This window comes from Zootoca vivipara, chromosome 9, assembly GCF_963506605.1.
Source record: "Zootoca vivipara chromosome 9, rZooViv1.1, whole genome shotgun sequence".
Taxonomy (NCBI): Eukaryota; Metazoa; Chordata; class Lepidosauria; order Squamata; family Lacertidae; genus Zootoca; species Zootoca vivipara.
The window spans coordinates 58,229,409-58,246,810 of record NC_083284.1 but is presented as its reverse complement, the minus strand read 5'-3'; the positions used below and the strand labels follow the sequence as shown (position 1 = coordinate 58,246,810).

The 17,402-nt window shown below is 44.9% G+C and overlaps 1 protein-coding gene across 2 annotated transcripts; it reads right to left on the bottom strand.

Moving 5' to 3' along the window:
- Positions 1 to 4,064: 4,064 nt before the first annotated feature.
- Positions 4,065 to 17,356, bottom strand: VPS37A (VPS37A subunit of ESCRT-I). 2 transcript variants are annotated; one of them, XM_035114211.2, is made up of 12 exons: positions 17,028 to 17,356; positions 15,362 to 15,436; positions 14,528 to 14,642; positions 13,903 to 14,003; positions 11,346 to 11,559; positions 9,970 to 10,040; positions 9,266 to 9,393; positions 9,120 to 9,178; positions 8,966 to 9,034; positions 7,892 to 8,035; positions 6,343 to 6,423; positions 4,065 to 5,242 (listed from the first exon to the last, which is right to left on the bottom strand). In XM_035114211.2, the coding sequence occupies exons 1-11, from the start codon at positions 17,195 to 17,197 to the stop codon at positions 6,343 to 6,345; spliced, it is 1,227 nt and encodes a 408-aa protein (XP_034970102.2). In that variant the 5' UTR covers positions 17,198 to 17,356; the 3' UTR covers positions 4,065 to 5,242. The 2 variants fall into 2 exon arrangements, with proteins under 2 accessions (XP_034970102.2, XP_060134807.1); XM_060278824.1 differs by lacking the exon at positions 7,892 to 8,035.
- Between the last annotated feature and the right edge of the window lie 46 nt (positions 17,357 to 17,402).

The window sequence follows — 17,402 nt, the reverse complement described above, 5'->3', positions numbered from 1 at the left end:
AGTACACCCACGAATGCGAAAAGTGTTTGGGTCAGCAACCGGGAGTTTCGTGCTTTAAAGGGAGGCAGTCCTTTCGGGGCGCCAGGGGCAACTCGCACCAGGGCCCCAGAAATACCTCAGGTGCCCCCCAGGGAGCAATCTCAGGGACTAATAAATATTAACAGATCACTTGCTCTGGCCCACTCTCCTGTAAAGCTTCACCCTCTGAAATTACTGCTTGACTGTTACCCCAATAAGGATGCAGCTAAATACCTTTGGGAAGGGTTTTCAACAGGTTTCCGAATTCCCGTGCGTACCCCTCCTAGCACGGGTGAACCCCCCAATCAAAAATCTATTAGGGAAAGACCAGACATAGCCATTAAGAAAATTAACAAGGAAATCTCAGCAGGACGTGTGGCTGGCCCGTTCGCGTCGCCACTGATACCTGATCTCCACATCTCCCCATTGGGAATAGTCCCTAAGAAGGCGCCCGGGGAATTCAGGCTCATTCACAATCTCTCCCACCCGATAGGCAGGTCAGTCAATGATGGAATACCCCAGGAGCTGTGCACGGTAAAATATGCCTCATTCGATCAGGCGGTGAAGTTAGTAAGGCAATTTGGTAAGGGGGCATTAATGGCTAAATGTGACATTGAATCAGCATTTTGCCTACTCCCAGTTCACCCGCGGGACTATAAATGGTTGGGTTTCAGATTCAATGAGGCATATTTCATCGACAAGGCCATGCCGATGGGTTGCTCCGTGGCATGCGCCGCGTTTGAGACTTTTAGCACATTCCTGGACTGGGCCCTGCGCTTTAGGACAGGTCTTCCAGGGGTCTCGCATTACCTGGATGACTTTCTCTTCGTGGCTAGGGCTCGCAGTTCCGAGTGTGCAGGCCTTATGCGGGCCTTCTCAGCTCTCGCAGAGGAATTAGGGGTACCATTGGCTGCTGAAAAAACCGAAGGGCCCGTCTCACGCCTTACGTACTTAGGCATAGAACTGGACACGGTTGCACAAACCTCACGCCTGCCTTCTGAAAAACTACTTGCCCTCAAGGAGACCATTAGGCAACTCATTCCCCTTAAAAAACTTACCCTTAGGCAAATGCAATCACTTCTAGGACACCTCAACTTTGCCTGCAGGGTTATTTCACCTGGTCGCCCATTCTGCCGGCGCTTAGCCAGGCTCACGGTAGGCCTAACAAAACCTTTTCATAGGAAGCGGCTCCCCCGCGGGGTCAAGGCCGACCTTGAATCCTGGCTGGTGTTTCTTGAGAACTACAACGGGGTGTCATTATGGCAGGACACCATGTTGCTGCGGGCTGATTTCCAGGTGCAATCCGACGCGGCAGGTGCTTTAGGTTTCGGGGTCTACTTCAGAGGTAAATGGTGCTCGCAGCGTTGGCCGGCCAGGTGGCAGGGTACAGACATCACACGCGACTTAACATTCTTAGAATTTTTTCCTATAGTAGTAGCCGTGCACTTATGGTCCGAAGAATTCAGGAATCGACGGGTCTGCTTCAGAACCGACAACCAAGCGGTGGTCAGCGTCCTATCTCGGCAATCCACGCGGTCGATGAGGGTGTCCTCCCTCCTACGCCACTTCGTGTTACTCAGTTTGCAGTTGAATATGCATTTTTCTGCCAAATTTGTGCCAGGGGTCAATAATAACATCGCAGATGCTCTGTCTCGCTTCCAGATGGATCGCTTCCGATCGTTGGCACCGGAGGCAAGCCAGTCGCCGGAGCCGTTCCCGGAACACCTATGGAACCTTGGGAGCGAGAAATCCTAAAGGGAGTATTAGCTTCCGTTGCCCCGTCTACACTGAGCTCGTATAAACGGGCTTGGTCAGACTTCACTAAGTTCAGGCAGAGAGAGTCCACTGCTTCCCTGCTGGGCCCACCTACCCCGGAGGAGGTCATGCAGTATGTAGTGCACTTGAGGAACCTGGGGCGCGCACCAAAGACTCTCAACATTCACACAGCAGCCATCACATTCTTTTCCAAATCACTCTATTTTACAGACCCGTGTGACAATTTCCATTTGCGTAGAGCTATGGAGGGCTGGCGCAGGCTCCAGCCGCCTGCCAGCGACCCTAGGCGACCCATTACCTTTGACATGTTGGCTCAGGTACACAGGCAGTTGAGGTCCCTCTGTTGGTCCAAATTTGAGGCGCGCCTATTCTCCGCAGCTTTTTCTATAGCGTACTTTGGAGCGCTCAGAGTGGGCGAGGTAGTATGCGAAGACTCCCCCCAGGGCATCACACGCGGCATACTCATGCAGGACGTGTCACTGGCTGACTCCCAAATGCAGGTGCTCATACGATGTTCCAAAACGGACCAGAGGGGAAGGGGCGCGACTATTAAGCTCCCCGCCACTGGTACCCCAGGTCCTTGTCCGGTGAAAGATACCAGACGGTTTCTTTATCTCCGGCCCCCCGGCCCAGGCCCATTGCTTATCCACCAGGACGGCGCCAGGCTCACCCGCCACCAATTTACCAGGGTTCTGCGCAAGGCCATTGCCTCCTGCGGCTATAATCCCAATGAATTCTCTGCTCACTCTTTTAGGATTGGCGCAGCTACGTCAGCCATGCATTTGGGCCTTTCATCCGAGAGAATTCAGGACTTGGGGAGGTGGAAATCGAATGCGTACAAAAGGTATATTCGTACGTAGCGTCGACACGGTGGCCTGGCTGATCCCCGGTTGTCATTCTTTATTTTCAGGTTCTCGGATCGTGCGGGTCTGGATAGCCGGGCATAGCATAGTCCATTGGGCTCGGGAAAGGGCCATCGAGGTGGGCCTGGGGAACGGGCTGGGCCTTCCAGAATTCGTCCAGGTGTCTTGGATTGCGAGGAGAGGCATGCTGTGGAACGAGTTGCTGCCGGCAATACAAAATCGGGCTGCTTCACTCGGCTACCCTGACCTACTGGTGGTCCAGCTTGGAGAGAATGACCTTGCCTATCGCAATGCCGTGGACTTAAAATTGCAAATATTCAGAGATTTTGATACCCTGTTGGACACCTGCCCGAGGATGACGCTGCTTTGGTCCTCCTTGCTTGAGAGGCGCAGTTGGCGCGACGGACGTTGCCCTATCGCCCTGAACAGAGCCAGACGGCTCCTGAATTCCTTCGTGATCCGCAGAGTCCTGTCTTTGAATGGACGTGCCATTTCGCATCCAACTTTGAAACAGAGCGAAGCAGCCCTTTATCGTTACGATGGCGTTCATCTGTCGCCCAGGGGGAATGATGTTTGGCTTGAGAACGTAATAATGGGAATCAGAGATTGGTTACGTGTTAGAGAATTTAATTAGGTGAATAAGAGAGGAGGATCACGGCCCCTTAAACAGTATAAGAAGTCCCTAAATAATCCAATTAATCTCAAATTATTTGTTAAGGCATGCGAGCGGATTGGCGGCGAGCCTAGGGGGGCTCGAGTGGCGGTTAGGCGTTGGAAATTTGCATAACAATAGATGGAGGAGGGGCAGATTACGTCAACGGCTGCCCAAATTTGGAGAAGTAATTCCGTTAAAGGATTCCGGGGGCGTCGCTTGGTCCTGCGCCTGGAGTTGCCTGGGCCGTAGGGCACGCCCCTTCGGTGGCCACAGGAGGAGCTCTAGTAGATCTACATCGCGGGGCTCCTTTCTGGTGGTTAACTTCTCAAGGACTCCAACACACGGGTTGGAGTCGGATATAGTCTGTTAGGTTCCAACGCCTAAGCCAATTCCGCTCAACATGCTTATTAATAAAGTTGTGGCCTTAACCACCCAATTAAATCTTAATCTCTGTGTCACGAGTCTTGATTATGTGGGAAGGAGGGACATTGCCACACAAAGCCACTTCCGCGCCTGCGACGGAAGTGGCGTTGTGGGCCGACCGACTGCACCACCGCGTAGGGGCTGCGAGTTCAGCCCCTACGCGATGGTGGCTTCCCGCCTGCGTCATCCCCGACCAGCCAATGAGAACGGTCGGGGCGGAGCCGCCAGATTTAAAGCTCCCCGCAGGCGGGAAGCCGACCTCTTTCCTCCCTTGTTCGCCGGAGCGAACAGTTCACCCGCCCACCCACCCCTTAAAAAGAGGTAAGGGGACGCTGCTATGGACGGGAGTCGGTTGCCTGGTTAGTCAGCGGGCCGGGTAGGACTTTTCCCATACTGGGCTAGCCATGATGGGTTTTTCGCCTACCCCGTAGCATGTCGTCACAACTTAGGTTAGGCGGTTAGGCGTTGGAAATTTGCATAACAATAGATGGAGGAGGGGCAGATTACGTCAACGGCTGCCCAAATTTGGAGAAGTAATTCCGTTAAAGGATTCCGGGGGCGTCGCTTGGTCCTGCGCCTGGAGTTGCCTGGGCCGTAGGGCACGCCCCTTCGGTGGCCACAGGAGGAGCTCTAGTAGATCTACATCGCGGGGCTCCTTTCTGGTGGTTAACTTCTCAAGGACTTCAACACACGGGTTGGAGTCGGATATAGTCTGTTAGGTTCCAACGCCTAAGCCAATTCCGCTCAACATGCTTATTAATAAAGTTGTGGCCTTAACCACCCAATTAAATCTTAATCTCTGTGTCACGAGTCTTGATTATGTGGGAAGGAGGGACATTGCCACACAATGAAGACCCGATCCCACAAGCAGTTAACTGTGTACATCTCTGCAATAGGGTGCAAGGCCATTTTCAAGTCTCCTGGCCTTTTACCTGCCACTGCCACTTAATTTCAATAGCAATGTAGTGTGTTGCTTTCAACATAAAAATGGTTGAAAACTGGATTTCAAGAATCAGAATTCTTTTTTTAAAAAGAGGACTTAACATATGAGTTTTGCCTCATAAACTTTGCAACTTACTTTTAAGTAACCAACATTTCTACATCCCCTGCCCCAGCCCCAAACAGCAAATGTTTAATACAAAAGTTATGAATTATGTTGTATAAAATTTAAAAATCTAGTCAAAATTACATGTTTAAATATTTAATCTATAAAGTAGGTGGAGAGAGAAGTAGGAACTTAAATATGATAAGGATTATCAATAATAATGACAAGAAATATTTAGTGCAAACACTGCAATAGGAGGATTTCTTGGATGAAATGATAATAGAAAGACTTCCTAATTTGTACCAAAATAATAATAATCATCATCATCCCAGTTCTGTATACAGTTTCTTCTATAAACACAACAACCGTGATGAAATGCTTATTTGCAAAATAACAGCTATATGAAAATGTGCTTTGCTGGATTCATTCACTCGCCTCAGAAATTCTATTTAGCTGGAAAACCTGTGAACACAAACATAACTACAGTTAGTCTGATTTCTCATTGTACACAAACATAGCTTCACAAAGGCAGGCTTCTTATTAATCCGGGGTAGAAAGCTTCCTTTTGCCTCCTGATCTGCTTGCATTATGTCATAAAAAAAGAAAAGCTGGAATCAAACAGCCATGTAATGCAAAACTCCATTAAGCTATACTGGGAATTCTCAGGATTTTAGCTTAATTCAAGACAAACTTAAGACCCAGAAAAGTGAGGATGGCAAAAAAGTGAACTTACAGGGACAGAACTACCTAAACTGTATAGAAACGTATTCATGTATGCGACTACAGTGGCAAGAATGTTACTCGCCCCAAAATGGAAAGAAGCAGAAGTCCCAGCAAAGGAAGAATGGATACAAAAACCTATGGAATATGCAAAAATGGCTAAACTTACAGGAAGAACCAAGAAATCGAGATAACAAACTTTTTACAAAAGAATGGAAATGGTTTATTGGATATTTAAAGATAAATTGTAAACAGTTAAAAACATTGGCAGAATTATTGTAATAACCTGGTGTTTCATAAGAGTATATATTTAGATGAATAAATGAGCAAATTAAGTTAATTAGGATATGCAGAAGATATTAAAAATAAATTTAAGGAACTGCAGAAAGAGGGGGGAAGGAAGTCAAGTTTGGAATATCAGTGATTGTAAACATCAGTGAAATGTATAAATCTGAAAAGTATAAATCAAATTTGAAAAGAAAAGAAAAGTGAGCATCTGGCAACCTCCAGCCCCTGGTCAATGCCCTCCGCCTGCCAAAAAAACAAAATGAAAACAATCTCTTAGTTGTCACTCTAGGGTGTTTCCCCTGCCTGGTTTTGGGGGGAACCTCCTTTCCCCCCTTGGCCCCAGCACATCAGTCACCCTATTCAAGAGGGTCTCCTGACGGACGAGAGAGGCATTTCTGGAAACTCAGGATGCTGCTGAGTAAAGGAGGGGTGGGAAAATCACTTTCTGCTGGCCCTTCCAGGCTACCATTTGTAGCCAATGGTTTTGTGAACCAGCTTTGGCTGTTGGGTGTGGCATGCAGGGCAACTCAAGTCTGAACATTGTGTGAACATACCTATAAAGGAGCATGAAATTGAATGCGCATTGCCATTGCCTGTTGAAGCTTTTCTTCTTTGGCTCTTCTACAGTGGCAAATCTAAAGGAAACACAAGTGAACATTCATCTGTAGCCACATGCTCTATATAGCATGTTTTTTAGGTTTTATGAGCCACATCACATGAATCAACTCAGATTTGTTTTTATCTTGGAGCATAATTTGCTAACCAGTCACATTTCATTTGATCGTTTTACTGTGAAAATCAAGAGGAAAACAGACCACATTCCACAAGCTGGCTTTTGGCTTCAAGTATGGAACATATTTTGGGACCTTTATTAGCTGCCACAGAATTACAGTCTCCCCTTAGGCACATGACTTAGAGTTTCCCTGATTGACATGGAACAATAATAAAAGCTGTACATTCTTCACCCATAGAAGTTTCTAACCACCAAGTAATCTTCGCCATTATTGGCCAATGTAAGCAATTTCTACAGAAAGTTAAAATCTCATTAACTTCGGTGGGAGAATTTAGTTCTTTTCCACAAATCAAGAAAATAAAGATGCTTAATTTTGGTGGAATCACACCCCATTAGCCTAAGGATTTGTGCCTGTGCAAACAGACTTCCTCTACTTCTTCTCTCCCCATGCACCCCTCCTATTTCCAATGGAGTATTGGGGGGAATACCAGAACAGATTTGGGGAGCAGGAGAAAAGAGGGAGAGGAAGTCCTGTTGCACTAACAGCACAGGCAAAAGTTTTTGTGCTAATGGTACTTGATATACACACAGTGGTACCTCTACTTACGAATGTTTCTACTTACGAATGGAGCTCCGCCCGCCATCTTGGATGCGGTTTAGATAGGATTTTTTCTACTTACAAATTTTTAGATAGGGTTGCTTCTACTTACGAATTTTTTCTCCCAATGCATTCCTATGGGATTCACTTACAATTTTTTTTGACTTACGAATGTGCATTCAGAACGCATTAAATTCGTAAGTAGAGGTACTACTGTATATATCAATTGCTGTTTCATGGTGTGAATTATATGTAATTTAGGCTGCCATCCTAAACCCATTTACCTTGGAGTAAGTCCATTAAGTCTCTCTGGAGTCAAGGAAGCTTACTTCTGAGTATTGGGTTTATTCGTGTTGTGATCTCTTTTGTACTAGTGGGCTTTAGAAATTAGCTGTCCTTTTTTGCATTCCAATATTTAAAACAACAATTCATTTGAGGATATTTACGGTAGCAAATCTAAGCACAGCCTTGCATAGTACACCACACCGAGCGTTAAAGTACCGAGGATGTCGCAAAGATTATGCCACAAATTGGTGAGATACTTGGACAAGAGCTGGTGGTGAAATGCAGGAAGGCTAATCCAACCCAAGATAGCAACACAGTTCTACCATACAATTCAAAAAAGAACAAAAGCCTATTTTTTTCAATACTGCTTTAGAGAATCATTTTCTACCCCAAAACAGATTCTCTGCTGGATATTTTCATTCTATTTATTAAGGTTTAAGTTATGCAAAACACAATTAGCTTTAAAATGTAAGAGAATTTCACATACTGTTCTCTTCTCCATGAAGCTACTAATAAAGTCATCTATTTCCGTTTTCCCTTCCAGAAAGTCTTCTGCAATAGTGTCAGACTCTTCCTCAGCTTCATGAGCTGCTACTTTCAGTCTTGCCTGCAGAGCACTTGCACTACAACTCTAAGCATAATTGGAAAATGTTTGGTGACAAAAAGGTGTATTGTGGTGATGTATTGCTGGTAAATTGATTGTTCTTACTGTATTGTGCTTTAATATTGCAAAGTCACTCTAGGGGAAACAAAGATTTTGTGAAGGGTCTGGAGACATATAAATCTAATAAAAGAAAATCTGTAGTATGGCTATACTTAGTTCTAATTTAGAAATATTGAGGAAGAACAGAACTACTAGCTTTTTCGCAAAATACACCTAGAACAATGGGAGTTTCAAGCACAGGAGACCTGTGGTTCTCAAGATGTTGCTGGACCACAACTCCTACCTAAATTATAGCAGAGTCTGCTGTAATAGGGTTTTTTTCTTAATTGGTGGGTCTTACAGAGGAATCCTAACCCAGGCTGGATAGCAGCAGGGCAAGATGGATGCAACGTAGCCACCGCTGCATTTATAGCTCTGCTGCTTTTGCATGCCATGGTACAAGACCACAGCAGGCAAAACCCAGCTCCACATTACGGCAGTCTAGGCAGCAGTGGAGGCAGCTGAGCCTCTAGTGGATTCTGAGCCAGCCCAGGCACACCATTTTGAGATTTTCCCTGCCCTATCCGGCAGATTGGAGGTCTGGATTGCAGCCTTAGGGGAACATTTACCTAAGCTGAAATAGCACAGCCTACTATCTCACTGTAGTGCATGGCAGATCATGGAATCAGGCACAACCTTCCAATCTTTAACCTACTTTATAGGGTTCCTGTGATGATAAAATGGGGCAATACCCACTTATGTTTCTTTGAGCTCCACCTTCGGATATAAATGTGCAAGAGGCCTGGAACAGCCCTAAGGTAGAAGCTATCACTGCATCTTGTGATAGTGAAATCCGTAAGTTAACTATGCACTGGGAAAAAGCACTCCCTTTTGATATGCAAGAGGGACAGAGCTTACCTCGCCCAGTTCATGCTGCCGTTGCATCTTCTTTTCGAATGTAGCCTTCAACTGAGTAAGCTGTTCATACTAGAAGAAAAGGATGTCTTGACAATCAAACTCAAATATTTTCTTTCCAAGCTCCAGAAATAATTTCCCCTCCCCCTTCGCTTACTTTATCCAACACTGCTTGTCTTTTCGTCTCCAAACTTGGTTCCAATAAGAGGTTTTTTTCTGCAAAGTAAACCCACTGTTCAATTTTAGAAGGTTACCGTTTACTCTCGTGTTACTCTTTAAATTACAAGTATTTTGAAGTCTTACTTGCTAGCTCTTCAATACTTTTCACTAAATCATCCTTGTCGTTAATGACTTGCTTCAACTGGGGCAAATTAACAAATTGTTCCAGCAGGACATCTTCTTGCTCATTCATGTCTGTCAGCTGTGATATGCTGCATTACAAAAAAAACAACACCCACGTTTAAGATCACCTAAACATTTTTATCCAAGAAGTGGAATCTAAGCCTCAAGTACCTCATTCCTCACCTTACTGCATGCAATTTCATTTTATGAACCTGATGCTGCAATTTTTTCAGCTGAAACACCCAGATGAGGATGACTGGAATATTTTGTTTTCCTCCCAAATAGGAACACTTCTGAGAGAACATGACCTTGAGATAACTGCTTGTGCTATTAAGAATCATTTTGGCTCCACTGAGATTGGTGAGAGTGCTCCTACTCTTTTCAGCCTGCAGAAATATCTTCAACCCACCTGTTGCAATATCCTGTGTTCTGGGGGAATCACTGTACAACTAATCTGATTATAGCCACTGATGGATCATTTCCATGTGCCAATGTTTCACAATTGGAAGTACTTCGCTTGAGGTTTTCTAAGAATTTCAAGTTTTCCAAGAACATGAAAGAACTGCTTTCAGTTTCTCCAAAAGCAGTTATCTAGGTGCAGATCTAGCTAAGTGTAGAACTGGTTTGTACATGAAAAAAATACATTTTTAATGATATATTTTTACCTAAGTTCCAATAGTTCTGGAAATGCATCAGGTACATCAGGCATTTTGTAACTGAATCCATTTGGGCTCCCCTGAAAAGTTTATCAAGAAGGTAAGACAATGAATGGTATTTCCCACCTGAAAATAGATCATGACTAACAGATTTGTGAAGCAACAGAAAATTATTTCCTGCATGACTATAATAGGAAAAGAAGATTCAATCTACCATATTTTTCCGTGTATAAGACTAGGTTTCCCCCCCTAAAAATAATGTCAAAAATTAGGGGGTGTCTTATACATGGATACATATCCCATTTTCTTAAATCTGAGTCCCCCAAAATAGGGGGCGTCTTATAGATGGAAAAATATGGTAATTCACCAGTATAGAATCCTCCATTGGACATAAACTCTAATAATGAAGCAACAACAAAAATCTATCTAAGCCTCTATGACACAGATTTTGTACTTGGGAGCACTCTATGAACTTATACCACGCACAAGTATAGAGATAAGATGTAGAAAGATGTGTTTTATATTCTTAAAAAACATTGTTTTTCCAATATATAGGTTGAAGGATAATCAGACTAAGTATATGCTCAATTGATAAAATAATTGTTTTTCAGATCATTGGGAAGAATTCCATTGCATTCTTCCAACAGAGCAATCCTCCCTCTGGCTGTGCTGGAGGATCTCCTGACTCCTAATCTACTATGAAACAGCAATTCTGACTCATTACATGACTCCCACCCATAATTCTTTGCATTGTACATGGACATGGTACATATGTAAACTCTTAAGACAGCAACACTGGAGTGAGGAATGAGATTCTGGGTTGTATCCGACTAAGCTCTACTCAGAGCATAGCCACTAAAATTAACGTTACTTATGCCCCTTAATATTACGTTCATTGATTTTAGTGGGCCTTCTCAGTGTATACAGTACTAACATAGGATACAACTTTCCAATATAATCTTAACTGGCTGGTGACTCTGGGGCTCACACTTTGGAGGTGTGAAATACACTTGTTTGAGTTATATGGAGTAACAGTTTGAGAAACCTCTAGCATGAGGACATAATGCTTCTCTTGCTCTTATATGGTTTCTAATTATGCTGCATAGGTGGAGCACTATATTGTTGTCTGGTTTATGTGGGCAATACAATTGGAGTTGGGGGCTATTTTATGCTTGGAGTCAATCTGGACATATGGCAGCCTTTTCTGTCCCTGATTTTTTCAATGAAATCTATATAGAGTGACTAGATCAACCAATCTATCAACACCATAAAGCACTTTAAGTTATATTTCTGCCCAAACGCCCCAAATCCTTTTATATGATCTGTGGTTGGGAATAGCAGGTGCATAAAAAGTTTGAATTATAGCTATCACCAGACATACACACCTGTGATATGGTTTCTGCTGTTGGAACAGGTAATGGCAGATCTGATATCATGCCAAAGGAAGGAGCCGCAGGTCTGTCTGTAGCGTAGCCAGAAGAAAGTGATTCTGCAAGTGGCACAGATGTTATAGACCTATTTGTTTCTTGTGGTAGGTATGGAGAAAGAAATGGAAAGTTCTGAGCATAGGAAGGAATTCCAGCTGGTTTGTTGTAAAGGCTAGGGGAAAAAGGAAAGAAACAATTTACCATCAGCAGCAACAGTTTCTGGAGTGTTTCCAGCACTAACTCAAAGGAAAGGTTTGCTGAAGTATAAGGAAAGTATCTTGTCAAATACCTCACAATGATTCATTCTAATAACCCATTCATCTGTAGCAAGGTATCTACCGACAATGCCAGTGCATAGCTGCCAAGTTATCCCTTATTTTAAGGGATTTTCTCTTATGCTGAATAGGCTTCCTCGCGAGAAAAGGGAAAACTTGGCAGCTATGTGCCAGTGGAAATCAAGTGGCACAGCTGTCAATACTTTTTGGTCAAAGTAGTTAGTGTTGCCACATCAAGACTTAGGATGAGATTGAATCAATGACTTTAGGCATGCCCAACTGCTTTGTGCCTACCCGGTGGGATTTTTTTCTTTTGGCTCCCTGCCCTACTTTAGAAAATCACACACACACACCAGCCATATTACACATTACCTTTCAAAGCCCCTTCATTTCAAAACAGATTTGCAATGTGGCACTGAGAGAAGAGGGTTGCTGTTAGAGCAGGCTTCCTCAACCTCGGCCCTCCAGATGTTTTGAGATTACAATTTTCATCATCCCTGGCCACTGGTTTTGCTACCTAGGGATCATGGGAGTTGTAGGCCAAAAACATCTGGAGGGCAGAGGTTGAAGAAGCCTGTGTTAGAGAAAGGCAACCTTGAAGCCCCTTTGAGTATGTGAAAGTGGTGACACTTATTTAATATAAAACACTAGTGGAATTCAGCCCGTTTAAAAACGGGCGCTAGAAGAAGCGGCCTGCCGGGTCGGCACCCAGCAGCGCTGCACGAAGCACCGGGGAACTGGTGGCGGGGAAGGCAGGCAGGCGCTTGCTCTCTTGCCTGCCTGCATTCCCCACCGCCTGTCACACGAAGATCGGCAGCCGCTGCTTGCCGGGGCTTGTCAACCCCGGCAAACAGCGCCCGCCGATCTTCGGCTCTGTCCCCCGATGCGCTACGGCTCGGGGAAGCAGGCAGCTTCCTGGGCTGTTGCCGTCTCCCTGCCTGCTTCCCCAAAGCAAAGCGCGTGGGGGACTGAGCCGAATTGCGGCGCGGGGGGGGGGGGCTTTTCGCCGTTTGCCTTCCCCCCAGGGGGAGGCAAACGGCGAAAAACCCCGCCGCGCCGCACTTTGGCTCGGGGACTGGCTTGGCAGTGGGGCGAAGAAGGGGAGGAATTTCTCCCCTTCTTCCCGCCACCGCCAAGCCAGTCCGCAGCGGGGGCTTTTCGCCGTTTGCCTTCCCCCCAGGGGGAGGCAAACGACGAAAACCCCCGCCGCGCCGCAATTCGGCTCCGGGACTGGCTTGGCGGTGGCGGGTCTTCCTAATTATCTACTTGCACTTTTTGGCATGCTTTCGAACTGCTAGGTTGGCAGGAGCTGGGACCGAGCAACGGGAGCTCACCCCGTCGCAGGGCTTCGAACCGCCGACCTTCTGATTGGCAAGCCCAAGAGGCTCAGTGGTTTAGACCACAGCGCCACCTGTGTCCCTTTTGATGTTGTTATGAAACATTAATTCAAAGTTAGTTGATCTTCTTGGCATAAGCCACAAGGCAAGTATGAGACAGTGTCACTCTAGTGCACTCTATCACTGTTATTTGGAATTCTACGGTACTCTGCTGAGTCAAAGTTCTGGAGGTGGTAGATATGGCATGGGGTAGGCCTGGATCTTTACCAGTATGATTAACCTATAGTCCTCCAGATGTTATTGGAGTACAACTTCCACCATCCCTGAACAATGGCCACACTAACTTGAGCTTATGGGATCAAAAGCCAAACAGCATCTGAGAGGTCACAGATAAGCCATGCTCTATACTGTAGCTACAGCAATGGACCATCCTACTCTCATGAACTCCTGCCCTTTCTTGCCATGTGTTGCACCTGTGTCACAGGATAGCTACTCATGCTATAATTATCTGTATCCTTCACAACCAATTTCAAGCATTCCTATGCATATTTCTAAGTTGAGACAGATCCAGAACTAACCGTTTTATCTTAAATAAAAATAGTTATGGTTTGCTGTGACACTCAAAGTAGTCAAGCTGTGGTTTCCAATTCTAGCCTGGAGGCAAAACATGTTTCTGGCAGTTTGTCCAGTTTGGATATTACTGCAAATTATACTTACTATGAACCGGTGAGGGAGGAACAGTAACAAAATGTGCACAGTGGATAGAGGAGAGAAATTGTTTGGCCGGGATATGCAAATTGGGCCCATAGCTTATCAACTCAAGTGTAAGGGAAGCTTTACGAACACTACTAAATTAATTGCTTGTTTGCAATTATTACCCTTATTTTCTCTGTTTACACTTACTATGGAAATGATGTTGAGCTGGGAGCCAAAACTGGAGGATTCTTCCAAAATTCATCAAGTATACTTTGAACTATTTTTCCAAGGTCTGAGTGCATTGTGAACTGTTAAGAGATTAAAAAGCTGTATTTAATTTGCACAATTAAAGCATGATATACAAGGCAAGTCATATTACACTGACACCAGGAGGTGGATACAGCTGTCAGTGTTATGCATTATTTGGCCCCAGGGGCTGTCAATAAAGAGGCCTCAATCTGCACAGGAGCTGAAATGTTTCCATGATTAAATACAAACTAGGGTGCTAAGTATTGAAATAAGGGATCGTGAGTTCTGCAGAATACATGTATATGTATTCTGTACAAGATTTTATTTTTTTTTAAAAAAAATCCTGAAATAAACTCTGGAAAAACATCTAAAATGCTATGGCTTCTAGTTCAAAAACTAATTGTAAAAAAAATCTTTTTCTACATAGAGCACATACTTTAATATTTCAGTAAGTGCATTTATTTGAAAACTTTTTTGCAATAGAATATAATTGGTGCCACCTATTTTTCCTGGAAAAGACATGTACAGTTTACTATATGACCACCCCTTAATTTTTCAAGGAAAACAATACAATTGTACATACATTGCTTATTAATGGGCAGGCCACATACACTCCTTGTTTGTCCATTAAATGATGCCGTATTGGAGGGAAAACACTGATGACTGGTTTTTCCTGAGGAAACTGAGGAGGAAGCAATCTGTGAACACCAAAATATATTACCATCACTTTCATGTAAATAAGATATCTTTTTTTTTTAATTCTCTATTTGAATACTCTTCAAAGCGGACGGTTTGCATTGGCAATGAAGGCAATTTCCTTCCTTACAATTACTACTCTATGGACAATAGCAACGTTTATCATTTGAATTATATCACTTAAAATAATTATAACAAATGCTAATTTCAACTATTTACAAATACAAAAAAAAACACAATCCATAGGCCAAAGCAAGCTAGTCAAAGGTCTTCATCCTCTGTCCACAAATCAGCAAACTATCAAAAAGGTCACTGTATACACTCAGTCAATCCCAAGCTCATCACTCCCCTGTGTGCAAGAAGAATGAATGGTACAGGTACACTTGGCCAACTGTGTCTTGTTCTAAGGTGAATATGCATGAGCTGTGGTGAGCTTCAGGCTTGCACACACTCTTTTATCCTCACATCAAGAGGAGCAGAGTGTAAACCTTCACTTTGGACTTAACTACTACAGTTCTGCAAAGCCAACCAAATGAATTAAAACAAACCATGACCAAAAAGTGCTTTCAGGTCCTGGCTGCTAAATAAAACAACAGGCTAATTGTGGGTGTGCAAAGGTGTGCAAATCTTACCAATCTTTAGTAGAGGATTGCCTTTCCCAAATTGTGAAGCACAGCTTAAACATTTAAAGTGACATATAAGTAGATCACACAGTACTCACATGTTAATATTTATTGTCAGGTTGTTGACAGTAAATGGCAATCGATACTCCACATCTTTTTGTATTTCAGCTATACTGTTAAGAGAAATGTAGGTATTTACCAAGGGTCACTAGAACACTGAAAATCGACAACCTTTTAATGATACGGCAAGTTAAACATTTTGAAGTCCAAATGATTTTTATGGGATAGTTAAGCTAAAATCTATCTTAGGGTAATTCATAGAACCTTAGAGCTGGAAGGGACCCAAGGAACATGTAGTCCAACTCCAGGCAATGCAGGAAAATGGTTTTTAAAGTGCTTAACTGGATATGCCCCATGTTCCAATTCCTACTACTTTTTGTCATGCTGACTTGAAACCAAAACTAAAAGAAACTTGAGCTCTTGTGTGGAATGGGCTTTGAAGGCGGTCTGGTGCCTCCAGCTTTTTTCTTTTGGTACCAGAAAGCTATCTGGAGCACTTTATACTCCTGTACAATAGTTAATTAGGGGACACAGATGGCGCTGTGGGCTAAACCACAGAGCCTAGGGCTTGCCGATCAGAGGTTTGGCAGTTTGAATCCCTGCAACGGGGTGAGCTCCCGTTACTCGGTCCCAGCTCCTGCCAACCTAGCAGTTCGAAAGCACGTCAACGTGCAAGTAGATAAATAGGTACCGCTACAGCGGGAAGGTAAATGGCGTTTCCGTGTGCTGCTCTGGTTTGCCAGAAGCGGCTTTGTCATGCTGGCCACATGACATGGAAGCTGTACACCGCTCGGCCAATAACGTGAGATGAGTGCCGCAACCCCAGAGTCAGTCATGACTGGACGTAATGGTCAGGGGTCCCTTTACCTTACAATAGTTAATTAGGATTTGTGAGCCAGGATCTCCTCTCTCGATCTCATTCCCTAACACAGCCTGCCAGCAAATTTGGTTGCCACAGACGCCACTACTCTTCTCTCTCTAGGCTGTATGTGCAATAATGACTAAGCCATTTATTTTTAGATTCAGGACTGCAGCGAGTATTAGCTTCCCCCAATCAGCGCAGCACCCACGTTCACACATTTGCCTGTCTTTTCACAACTTTGGCTCTTTCTTCCGGATTTCACTTCACGGACTTATGGAACTGTCAGTCACCAACCACCTTTGGACTAAACACTTCAAGTCATGCTCCTTCGTTCGCGTTTCAACAACAACAACAAAACCACCTGGTCTCTCAACTGTATGGAGAAGCTGGAATAAGCTCCTCTACCAATTCAGAGCAATAATAATTGCTAAGTGTTGCGGTCTAGATCCTTATCAGACAGGCATTCCCTGTAAACATTGTCAGCCGGATAAGCATCCGGCTCTCTACCCGCAGCCGAAGTTTGTAACTCCAGTTACAGGTAGGTAGCCGTGTTGGTCTGCCGTAGTCGAAACAAAATAAAAAAAATCCTTCCAGTAGCACCTTAGAGACCAACTAAGTTTGCCATTGGTATGAGCTTTCGTGTGTATCTGAAGAAGTGTGCATGCACACGGAAGCTCATACCAATGAAAAACTTAGTTGGTCTCTTAAGGTGCTACTGGAAGGATTTTTTGTATTTTATAACTCCAGTTCTGAGAAGGGGGCGGGGAATAAACTGGCCAATTTGTTTCTCCCCTCCTCTCTCTTGTGACACCCCCATCCCCCCTAGGCAGTGCGCCACTCACGCGGCGTGGGCGCTCCGCAGGGACTCGATCTGCCGCTGCTTCTGCTGCTGGAGGCTGGTGAGAGTCGGCGGCAGCGCGGTTCCACCGGCCGACGAAGGCGAGGGCGAGGAGGAGGCGGCGGCGGCCCCGCCACCGCTGCCGGCTTTGGAGAGCGGGAAGAGCCAATTCATCCTCCGCTTCGCAGAGCGAGACCGGGCCTTCCTTCCCTGCTCCGCTGGCGCCGCTCTTCCCGCTCCTGGCCCCACTCGCCACCCGCCACAACAAACTCCCCTCAGGCCGCCAACCTTCCTCCTCCTCCTGTTGCTGCTGGAACAAGAAGCCGTTCCTTGCCGTCGAGAGCGCCCTCCCCCCTGCGTCGTCGCCGCTCGGCATCCA